The 12,455-nt window shown below is 42.0% G+C and overlaps 1 protein-coding gene across 16 annotated transcripts in view; it reads right to left on the bottom strand.

Annotated features, from left to right (window-relative positions):
* Window positions 1–12,455, bottom strand: part of auts2a (activator of transcription and developmental regulator AUTS2 a) — a 353,173-nt gene that overhangs the window by 34,975 nt on the left and 305,743 nt on the right. For all 16 annotated transcript variants that reach the window (XM_032575811.1, XM_032575810.1, XM_032575817.1 and 13 more), the window contains one exon: window positions 4,735–4,783. In XM_032575811.1, the coding sequence (XP_032431702.1) occupies window positions 4,735–4,783 (49 nt within the window). The remainder of the gene's footprint in view (window positions 1–4,734; window positions 4,784–12,455) is intronic.

The raw sequence follows: 12,455 nt of genomic DNA, 5'->3' as shown, positions 1-12,455 counted from the left end.
TTCACAAAACTATCTGTGTTAGAACCAAAACATTAACGCATCTTTTTCAGTTAATTCAGCACATATATTTTGACAAGTTAACATTTTTAGTTTTATATAATTTTTTTTACATGCAATCTCTGTATTTGTGCGCTTCTGGTACACTTTAGTCTTAATATTTACACTAAAAAATATCTTAGATATTTGCACTAAAAACTAGACCAAAAATACATGATAAGATTTTGTGTTTTTACAGTGTATACACACTCTTCATTTGGACTGGAATGCTCTAAATTAAAGCTTTTTGGGATTCATTTTCCATGTTCAGCGACTCATAATTCATACATTTTAAGATAATCTATGTGACCTCTACAGCTCACTGACAGGAAAAGCTTCACATATTAAATAAACCCCACTGGACACCATTTTGATTTTCATCCTGTTACATTAATCCCGTTGCTGGACTACACAGAGGGAACAGAAGACTGCAGAGTGAGCTCTGGTGACTCAGTCCCTCTGACAGCGTGTGGATTGACAGATGGAAGATATTTTTGTCCTTTCGACGCGGCTTTAATCATCCGCTAGACGTGTCTGCAGACCTTTGAGGTGACGAGCAGCGCTGCTTTGTCAGAGTCACCATCTTCTCCCTGGACGGCATTCACCACACTAACAAGGTTCTCTCTCTGAATTGCACCCACGGCAGCTTGGGAGCGGCCCAGACTTCAGAATAGCTGTTTATTTCTCCAGCGGCCGATAGACTTCGTGACTGCCGCTCGCTCCCAGGCACAGTAAATGAATCAGGTTGGCTAGCTGACACCTGCAGGTGCATCGACAACTGTGGTAATTAGAGATAACATTTAATGACTCGGAGCTAATGAAATCCATTCCTGGGCAAAGGGAAGCCAGAGTGAGCAGGAAGGAAGGAGGAAAAACACAGAGGCCATTCGAAGGCTGATGGCCTCCACTTTAGACAGCACTTCAGAGCAGATGTGAGGAAAACAAGTTAGATTATCTGCTGAAAATGCATCACGTAGACAGCACCTCCATTGTTTGTGTGTGTGGGGGGGTGGATTGAGGTTAGCGTCACATCCTTACACAAGACTGCTGAACGATTACACAAATATACAGTACTTTAAATCAGGAATGAATTGATGAACTGATGCATAGTCAGTGTAAACACCTCTGCTTCAAACCCAAAAGAACCAAACGCCAAAGGAAAGAATGGTGAAGGGGCAAAATGACCAGGGCTACTTCCATTTCGTACTTATAAACAAACCATTATATGTTCATCTATGTAAACCCCTGCATGTCATATTATTTTACTTTGTAGTTTTCCCGAGTTACGCAAATAGACAAAATTTTCCTAACTCAGGAAACTAATGTGATTAGTAGTATATTATTTTTAAAGCTGCAGTATGTAACTTTTACAAAATTATGCTTTTTTCCCCCAACATTTGTTAAAACTGTCATCATGTTACGACAAGTACAATATGAGACAGATAATATGTGAAAACTCGAGATCCTCTGCTTTCTCCCACCACTCCCAGTACTAACTACAGAAATACAGCAGTCGGTCAGAAACAACCAATCAGAGGCAGGAGGGGGGTCTTAGTGCCGTCAATCACCGTCGTTTACGCTGCTCCCAAATGCAAATGGTGGAGAAACAACTTATCGTCCCAGGAAAGCTGTTAATCTGCCATCAGCTAACGATCCTTAGCATTTGTAGTACGCTGTGTTGTGGTGAACCAGCTGCAGTGTATAAAGAAGGGGCGGGGGAAGTGATTGACAGCGCTAACACCCTCCTCCTGGCTCTGATTGGTTGTTTTTGACTGAGTAGTTCGAACTGGGAGAAGGCAGAGGAGCTCGATGTTTCACAGATTATCTGTGTCATACAGATAATAAACTGTATGACATTTATAATATTTTTATAAACGTTACACACTGCAGCTTTAAAGTTTGCTTTGCACCCTGCCCTCACTGATTGCAGCTCTGATCCATGTTAGGACCGTCGGACTCTGATGAAATGCAACACATTCTGAACGCCCAAAAGAGCAAAATGGCACCAATCAATCAGAGCCATAAATAGGAATTTGACAATTTTCCCTGGTTTAGATCTGAACTGATCTTTTTCGCCTTTATTCATTAAATGCATCAAAACTAAGTAAATGAACCGTTTTCGGGTATAATTGAACTTTGTTTGACTTTATATAGAGCAAATAAAGGTTAGACACACGGCTTGATGCAATAAATGAGGATAATCTTGTAATCCCTTCATTCTTCTGTTGCTCTCTCAAAGACCCTGTTGCATATCTTCTGTCTTTTATGTATAATAGTGCTTAGAAGGGAAGAAGAATCGCAATTACTAAAAATTGGTATCAAAGAAAAAGGGAAATTGGCCGTTCTAAACCTGATTGGTGCATCTCCATGAGAGAAGTCTAAAAATCATCCTACTGGTAGATATTATTTAATATAGTCAGACATTTATTATATCTATTTTGAACATCAAAGTCTAACAAAACCCCTAGCTATGTGAAAAGTGGGTACAAAATATTTCTAATGTATGAATGAAATATGCTTTTTTTTACCCAGAAACGTCGGGTATGAATGGTCCAAAAGAGCAAACATACAAATTGGTGAAGGAGCAAAAACAATCACCTGGAGCAGGTGAGAAAGTTGAAAGATTAGATAACCGCATCACACCTCTGATTGATTGAGGCTCATTTTCATTTTCAGTCTCACAGCAAAAGGAATAAAAGTCATGCGCTAAATACCAGCGATCTAGAGACCCTTATGTTATGGTACTTTGTCCCAATCATCGTGGTTTTACTGTAATGTTAGTTTTGTATCTGAAATATGTTTTTGGCTTCCAGGAATCTGGAAGCCAAAAAGCAGAAGACAAATATTTAACTTCTTTACCAACCTGTTCTGCTGCTGTTGAGATTATTACTACTAATAATGTAACCAAACCAGTCAATTGTTATAATATAGTTTTGTCTGGATGCTACTTTTCCTCTTATTTACTTTCCCATGATGAGGATTAGAGAGATTTAAAAAAATTTTATTGTACAAGCAAACAAAATAAAAAATTTTTTTTAAAAAAGTTCGATCCAGCAAACAAACTGAGACTTTTTGCACCTGCCTTTGGGCAAATATTGACATTGAGCACGCCGCAAACGAACTCTCCGTCACTATTTTTGTCGGAGCTGCCGCTTATCCCGAGTTTGGGTTGCATTAGAGCGCTGGTAATCCCTTCCAACAAAAACCTCCCCGACTCTTTTAATCCCAACACCAGCCTCCATAAAAATACCAGAGCTCTTTACTCCTCGTGCACCTGGATTCTTTTACTCGACACGCATTAGCATACGGCAGGAGGGAGGAGACGGCCATGGTAGGAAGGGAAGAAAAGAAGGGATATTTAAATGCAAATGGAGGCCAGGAGAGCGTTCTATCACAGAGGAGGGAGAAAGCAGATTTTGTGAACTGTTTCCCGACTGAGGGCCTTTCATAGAGAGGGGGGTAGAGAGGGTGGCCCTCTGTTGGTTTAGGTCACACAAAAGAGGTCTTAATCCTTTCAGGGGATCCAAATCAGTCCACAGAGGAGCACGTTCAAAAGGAAAACCTCCCTGTTCAGCGGCAGTGATTGAGCTGGCAAAAAAAAATCAAGCACCAAAAGGGAACCCGACGCCAGAATGTGGGAAATGAACGTGGAGGTCCGCTGTCATCGGCAATCGGTCCCATTCCAACCACAGCGGCAGAGAGGTCGTGACCCTGGTTTCAGAGTGTCCCTCCCGCCATTACGGAGGAATATCCATTCATACGAGGCACCCCACCATTATCCGCGAGCTGGAGAAAATAGGGCTGCTTTTAACAGCAAATTAGTGACTTGATAATGAGATCACATGTGGTGTTGGCACACTGAGACCGTAAACATATGCTTTTCCTGCCCTCGCTCTGTTCCCCGGCAGGATCCGAAAAATCCTCCGTTTCCTGCGCTGTCTGCAACAAAAGGCCACCGATGCCGCTAGCCGCTAAATGTTAGCCGCTACACGCTAACATTAAAGACAAGCACGTATAAGCGCCAGGCCTCAGACTCTTCATGGCTTCAGCATTTCATGGATGATAACTGTCAGAGCCCGGGTCAAAATGTCAACCTGCATCCCAGCTTAGCTCAGTTTAATTGGATTATGTGTGTGGCATCTGTTTAAAGCGACAATACAGCCTCATGAAGTAGAGATGCACAGATTGGGCTTTTTCAGGCCAATTTCTGTGATGTTTGTCTTCCCAATTCTGATGTTGACCAAATCTAATATGAAAACAGCAAAAAATTTACAGCAGGTTCACTGATGGAGGCAGAAATTTTGAATCCTGTAGAAAAAAAAATGGAATGCCAATATTATCCTGATATATAAACCAAAGCATGTGTTCCCAACCTAAATCTGTTTTTTATTAAACTCAAACATCTTTTAAATCCACGATGTTTGTTAATGCGTTGATAGACTTAAAATGGCAGCAATTTGTAGTTCTAATATATATCTAAAAAATAGGAAAAAGAAAACCCAGAGTTGAGTGAAATGGGCAGTTTTTGATTTTTGGCCTGCTGATTGGTGCATCTCTAAAACATGGCACACTTTCAGAATCTATATTCAACAATGTCAGCAAGATGAGGATGATGATGCACCTGCAGCTCTGCAGACATATTTAATAAAATCCTTCTAATAAAAAGGAGTAAAAAAACAAAAGAGAGAGAGTCTGTACCTTTAACTGCTGCTGTGCTGAAAAATTTCTCTGAACTGGCATCGGAAACCTGGAAAAGATAAGAAGGAAATTAACAAAAACATTACTTAAAGCATAGAATCATTTTTCCAACTTAACAACTTCAAATCTATTCTTCCTGTGTGGAGCCGTGCTCCTTCAGAGGGAACATCAGGGATGAATCCCGTTTCACAGGATTATCCCTTTTCCTATCCTTTGGCACTTAATGCAAGTAGTGACTAAAATTTTGCACAAAAATATTGAACATTTGTTCAAGACGTTCATAAGTTCTTAACAAAACATCCTTAAATCACCTTCTATGTGTCCCGTAAACAGTTAGCAAACCTGCTGCAGACATTACTGTATGCTTGTTAAGGCAGAACATCTGTAGCCTAGTGACAAATACAACATCTTTAAGGTATTTGAAATGTTTTTTGTACAAAATATGTGCTATACAGGTGCTCAAATATTAAACACTTGATTCCATTAATTACTTAAAGTACCTGCAAATATGTCAGTATTTCATGTTTGGTGCATTTATTTTTCCAGTGTAATGTATCAGAAGACAAACAAAAAAATGTATTATTTTTCTGTCTTCGTGTCCTTGTGGCAATATATTTCAAAAGATTTGTGATTTTTTTTTTAGTGTTTCTATTTTATTGTTGGTACCTGAAAATGGCGTCAAACTAAATACATTGTCACACACATCAAACTTCATATTATAATTATTTTGTGATACTAACATAATTTTAATTGAACATTTTCACTTATTCTGTTTTCCTTTTTAATATTTAATATTGATTAGCAATATTTAACTGATACTAAACTGGAAGACTTCACAGTAGTCATCCTCTCAATAAAACAAATACAATAGCAATAGATTACAACAAGATTACAATGTTACTGTATTTGCTCAGGCATAAAGTGTGCCCTAAAAATCAGTTTTGAAGAGTTGGAAAGCTGTGTCCCTGTAGTTTCTTTCATTTAAATATAGAATTGAGTGCTAAAAGTGGGGGTTAAGGGGTGAAATGGGAATCAGTCTAAATGTGGTTTAAATAAACACTTAGCCCGGTTTTAGAGCAAATTAAATTACTCAACTCCACAGGATGAGACTGTCTATAACGCTTGATTTTTAATCATTTTCAGGCCATCCAGGAAAACGCGTTCGAAAACAAAACAAGCTGTAGTTCCCATTCCCACCACTTGGTGGCACTGTTGCCCCGTGACAAAACAAGCCGATCTGCGCGCACGGCTCCCCGGCTGAGCACCAGCAGGGACGGCGTGTTAGAGAGAAATGAGCAGAGACGGGATTTAAACCAGAATTAAACAATAAAAGCTTCGCGTGTTTGTAAAAGCGCAAAGAATAACAGTGTCTACACCGAAACGCCGCAGGAAAACTAAGTTACAGATTAGATAGTTGGAGAGAAATGAAAGTAGCGGAACAAGCATGCTTCGTCTGAGAGGAAAACTGACCCGAGTTCATTCTGAGGATGTAATGCATTTCTAATAACTGTCTGGGAGGGAAGATGCGCCGCAGGATTAAAGCGAAAAATGTCAAACACACCCGATTTGAGTGCGGCGCGATGCTGCGTCCAGTGACAGCTGGATGCGCACTGTGCTGCGGCTCAGGCGGCGTCAGCCGCAAAGTGTTGCTCCAAATTCAAATAAAACAAACAACACATGCACTGTCCTGCTTTATTCTTAAACACGAGCCAGGCGTTATTTCACACAAAAAATAATCATCTCGATGCAAACAATAAAAGCTGCGGGAAACAAAAAAGCGTTCCGCTCATTTTTGGCCACCAAGAGACAATAATTCGCAGGTTAAAAAAAAAAAAAAAGAAACAAAAAAACAGCGCTCATACCTTTGATTTTGGGAAGATTAGCAAAAAGCAGAAAAGTGAGGCTTTCTACTTTGTCCCGCTTCACATTCTGCTTTTTAAAGAATATAATCCACACAGGAGGCGGCGACGTCTATTCCCTTAAAACGGACCACAGCCATGCAGAAAAAGAGAGCGAGAGATACAGAGCCTTTCCAAGAAAAAAAAGAAAGGAATCCACAGCCGCTCTCAGCTACTGCGCCTTTTGGACAAAGGGAACCATGCGTCCCGCTCGGCAGAGCTTTGGAGAGACGAAAAATAATAACCCTTTGCTTCTCGACTTCTTTTCCTTTAAACGTGCCTGTTCCCGTTTATTCTCCTGTCGGGAAGTATCCGTGAGCGGTAACAATCAGGATCCGGGAGGCTCTGAGCGCAGAGAAGGGAGCGGAGCAAAGCGATCCAACAAAGCGCACGGTCGGTTCCCTTCAGGAGAGGTGAGGCGAATCAAAGAGGTGGAGAGAAAAAAATAATAAAATAAAAACCTCACAAGCCCAGTTGAAGCTGTGTGTTCTGTCTAAAAAGGGTTCCCGACGATCATGGGCGCACAGCAGCCTCTCCCCATCCGTTTCCAAGAAGCTGACAAACTCCCATTCATCCAGTGAGTGGCTGCTCCTGCTGCCTGCCTGCCAGCCTGCCCGCCCGCGCGGCCCGGGTCCTCCCACTTCCTGATTTCCAGGCGGACTCGGGTCCAGCCTCAGTAGCACTCCTTCAGAGGATAAACACACTCGTGTGTCTGGGCTTCCGAAAAGCTGTGGCTGAAGGCGCACGGCGATCTTTTGCGTATATGGCGCGCAAAAGGAGAGACAGCAGCGCTCCAAAGGTACATAAGGACACAGAGAGAGAGAGAGAGAGAGAGAGAAGGAAGGAGAGAAAGTAAGAGGAGGGGGGTTGAGAGAGTGGAGAGGGAGGGGAGAGCTGGGGTAGAAAGATATTCTTTCACTTTGTACAGAGTGAGATGATGTCAGCCGCTAATGAATTCCCCAGCAGGGTGCTGCTACCGTGAGAGGAGGAAAAACAAAACGCTCTTTTATGAGCAGCTTCCACCTCCTTGCAGCCCACAGGCGCTGTCTTCCAGTTGTATCAGCTCCCAGTGCTGTGGCCTGGAGGCAGGTCAGCGGGAAAATACAAGAGCCTCTGAGTCATTCAGCCTTCCCAGATTTAAGCTCTCCACGGCCCACTGTAACAAAAACCAGCTTGGAAAACAGCAGACCCAGATCTGCCTTGGAGAGCTGGTGATTACTTGGTAACTTTGCCAAATCCTGGAGATTTGGTTTTTGTCAAGGTAATTCCACTACCAGAAGCAGGACCGTTTCTGGGGGATGTGGGATCTTTCTTTTGCCCCTGTTGTTTCCACTGGAAATAGGGAGCCACGGCCAAATCAGATTACCAGGGTTGGAATCTGCCCTGGCATAGCGGCAGTGAGGTAATTGTTGGAAAGACCTTGAACTATAGATGGAGTTTTGTGATGGACGGTTGAAAAACATTTCCTAATGGTTGATTATTCCCAGTATTTTGTTTCAAATGCTCACAGGTGTAATCTGCACTTTTGTCTGCAAACATTTAAAGCCAGCCATTCAGGGATCATTACAATGTTCATAAATTCATAAAATCAAGATAAACTTTCATTCTCACACACACGCCCACACACACATGCAGACATGCAATCATAGTTAGCCTATCATGCAAGTTTGTGGATTGTGGAGGAAACCGGCGTTTCTAACTAGAGACACACTGTCTAAAAACCACAGAATCTTTGATGCAACTTAGAAAGCAGCGTGGCAAATCTATCGAGGGTGCGGAGTGTTAACTTGTCTTAAATTATTCTGACCTTCAAGCTCCATCAACATTTGGGAGTTTTGTAGATGTACAGCTTTATATGTTCTTCTTTTCTGCCCTTTTCCTTCTGCAGTCTAAAAGCAGACTGTGCTGGAAAATCTTCATGGTGCAAATCCTTACATGTCATGGCTTGTCTAATGTGAATGAACTGGGTGGCTGGGAGGTCAATAAAATTTACAATAGATCCACACCGCAGAGGTCTTCTTGAACAACTCCGGAGCAGAAACCGACTTAACTCAGAGCCAGGATTTGAATGGATTTCTTGGTAACAGAGACAATAAAGGGTTCTACGTCGTCAAGCCGAACTGCCGAAATCAGATCTCACTGTCGTAATTGAGGGACAAAAATTGCGTCATTTTGTTCTTAACCCTACGTCGTTCGGGCCTTCTTGTCACAACCTCCCCATTGAACTTTTTGCGTGGTTGGTCAGAATTTCGTGCGTGTTTTTTTATGTGGAAAACAACCCCAGCTAGTTAACTTCCAGAAGCCGGTTTTTCAGCCACAGAGCAGGATGGATAGTTTTGAGGAGCGATTGTCTGAGACTGTGAGGAAGTACGCACTGTTGGACCAAAACACTCCTCCTGTTTGGTTCTGGTCCGATGCAGCAGGTAAACATCCCACCGATGCTTTCCGTTATTTTTTGAGATGTTGTAGTTTGTCAGTTTGTCCTTAATTCCTCCTCCGAACTAGTGAACTCATAATAATCATTTCTCTCTGCCATGATTACTGTGTTTACTATAGTGTTGAAAGCCACACATATAACAAAACATCTTGGAGTTTCACTTGGTGTGTCGGCTCGGTGTATCTTGTGTACCGCGAAGGGTGTGTGTATCGATAGTTTGACTTTGGTCTGACCGTCCTAAAGGTGTTTTAAGGTTGGCATCAAATACCATTAGAACCTATTGTTTTGGTCTTCAATAAGAGACCAGATGGACTCCATCTCCTTGGTTTGTCTTGGCCATGACGCCTCAGGAAGACCAATGAAACAAACATCATTCTTCTTGATGCTGGTGATGGACTGTGGAAACATCTTTGAGAACTCCACCCCACTAAGGATTTATGACTCTAATTGCTCTAAATCATTTTCTACACAATTTGCAAACGCACTAACAGCGCTTCCATGTAATTAGACCACATCAATTCCTATGTTTGAGGCTGTGATTAGGACGACACATCAAGAGCGCGTCGTGGTTTGGCTTCAAAAGGATGACAACAGTGTCTTGCTAATATGTATTTATATGACTGCTGCTGACAGAAAATGGCTACCAGTCCTTCTCGGGGTTTCAGTGCAGTAAGGAACGAGCTGCTGTTCTCCATTTTATACGGTCATTATCAGATTTGAGAGCGACCACAAGTCTGTGATTACAGCCACACTGCCAAACAATTGGCGTCCGGCTCTCACACAGCGCATTAGTTTTAATTCAAATGAAATGCTGACAAAGAGGAGCACGCTCTCACTGAACAAACCAGAAGCCTGCACAGTTTCACATGGAGAAAAAAATATAAAGAAACAGTATCTGGTTTTTTTGTGTGAGATCAAACACAATCTCTGCATTTGTGTTATGCATCCCCATAATTGCTGTCTGGGCATGCAAGTTCTATCTATAGACCATCGGCTTCACACTGACATTTTGTCATCTTTTATTCTGTTTTTTGGGATGTTGGTTCCCAACTTCAAAGAAACCAGACTCATGTTTGGCTCCCCTCACGCCCTCCACCCGCTACCAGGGTTTAATTTTACAGGAACTCTCTGAGATTACAATCGCAGGGGACTGGTTTGGCTTTATGAGGCTGCCTGCCATTATGACAAATCTCCCCTTCCATTGAAATATTCCTGATAAGTGTAACATGAGTGCTGGCAGTGTGATAGGTTAAAAGCTTTTGGTACGTTTTGCCTGCTGACTCCAGACTATCTTTGTTTTAGAGAACCGTAAAAACGCATTGCATAGGAATATAATGCCGTAATTGTGAAGGGGAAGGAAAAGCATTGCGGAAATTGTGGTGGCAGTATGTTGGAGTATCTCTATTACTTTAGTTCTGATTTGTTCCGTTTGTAGACTTTAGTTTATAACTTTTTTTGGTTGAGGGGTTGCAGGTTTGGACAATTATTCCTTCTGGTTTTCAATGCTAACACACTGAAGTACAGGAAGATGGAAGTAGCTGTGTTTCCATTACAGATGTGTGCAAAACATTGTTGATATTCCGCTAATGTCAAAAAACACAGTTTTGAAATTGGTTAGTTCACGTGCTAAGTCATTAAAAAATATGTAGCACCATGATCCTCCAACTACTTCCTGTAATCTTATTCGTCTTTTTCGCCAGTCGTAACATCCAGTTGTTGATCACGTGATTCACATGACGCCAAAAAAGTATTTCCATTGCAGCTCTGAGAAATACATCGTTGTCGATATGGCCGAAAAACCCACCTCAACCTAACTTTTTATCAAAAAATTTGAGTTTTTAAAAATTGTTTCCACTAAGCAAATTTGTTTTGGCAATTCCAATTTGCGCAGTGTTACGGCTTATGGAAAAACAGCTCGTTAAATCGATGTTACTGAACAGAACCTTCTCACAGCTGATCCTGTTGCAGACACGGAAATGTGAAGTGGTTTTTTCTGGAATCCATCAAACAGGCGTAAAATGAGGTTAGCGGAGGAAGTTAGAAAGAAGCTGACAAAACCCATTCTGACAGGCCGAGTCTGTAATCCTGCGGATCCTGCGATTGGATCGCTGGTTCTGTTAATAATGCTACCATTCATTCTAGCAACACGACACAATGAGAGCAAGCAAAAACACATATTCTACGCCACAAAGAGCTAACTAATCTGTTTTTTTATCACAGCGTGTTTACAAAAGCTATTTATTCACTAAAAAAACCCTGAGGATTATAACATGTAACAGACAAACAGCGTGAGGCCCAGAATTCATTGTTTCAGGGGCTGCTGGAATCCAGCGGTCTGACTACTGGAATTATCAGAATAATAAATGACGGCATATACTGCTGAAAAGAGAATAAAACCTGCTTTACAAGGACGTGTTAAATTAATCCTCCACCTCTCAGAGAAGGAGGTGGGGTTAAATCATACCCCGCTTGTTGCTTAACATCAGACGACTAATGTAGTCCGCAGCAGAGAGCTGTGAAATATCGCTAATTGCACGCCTACAAACCCACACGCTTCCACTTGCCAGCAAATCCTCCTCTCCCAGTCATTTGAAGGCGTCGTGTGACTGTTGTGTTTATTTCTATTAATCTTATTGTGTTACATTCACACGTTTTTGTTTTTTTTCTCTCTCTCTTTCACCCAAACTCGTCCCATCCGACCTTATCTCCTCGAACCTTCAGCGGTTTGTCATTGACAACTGGCTCTAATCTCTCCCCCCCTCCTGACAAGCAGCACTGACAGGCCCTTTCTTCCCGGTTCCTCAGACACATAGTCAGACATAAATTAATCTGTCACTCATCGCCGGTATTAATGTGGCGGATGACACACCGCTCCGCACACAAACACACGCCGACAAACTGTAACACAAACTGGGACAGTAGAGCGTGGAGCAGGGAGGATGGGAGACGAGCTTTTGGAAAAGTTGACAGCCTTTTCTGTAAGGAATCATCAATCAACCGTCCTGACAAGAGAGAAAGAGAAATCTGAGAAGCCTTAAAAGATACGACCTGCATTCTTGGAACATTAAGACTGACGGACGCAAGGAGGGGAATGTCGATGGGATCCGATGGTTGTGCCTCTAAAAGCAGATCCTTTGTTACATTAAAGCTTCCAGAGATATACAACTCAAATTACGTCAGACAGTTGCAGCTGCGGAGAAGTATTTCTTCCGGTTGTTAAAAGCCTGTAGAGACTATGTTATCTGCTTATGTGGATCTGCTTATCTCCCCATGGCCTCTGAAAGCAAGCCGAGGCCGCAGGAGTTCAAGATAAATGGCCTGATCAATGGCAGACATTATCTGGATCTGGAAGGCAATAATCAGATCCAGTTGACATTGTGGGCATA

Source organism: Xiphophorus hellerii, chromosome 11, assembly GCF_003331165.1.
Source record: "Xiphophorus hellerii strain 12219 chromosome 11, Xiphophorus_hellerii-4.1, whole genome shotgun sequence".
In the NCBI taxonomy this organism is placed as follows: Eukaryota; Metazoa; Chordata; class Actinopteri; order Cyprinodontiformes; family Poeciliidae; genus Xiphophorus; species Xiphophorus hellerii.
Note: the sequence above shows the minus strand (reverse complement) of the source record. Positions and strands in the feature narration are given on the sequence as shown.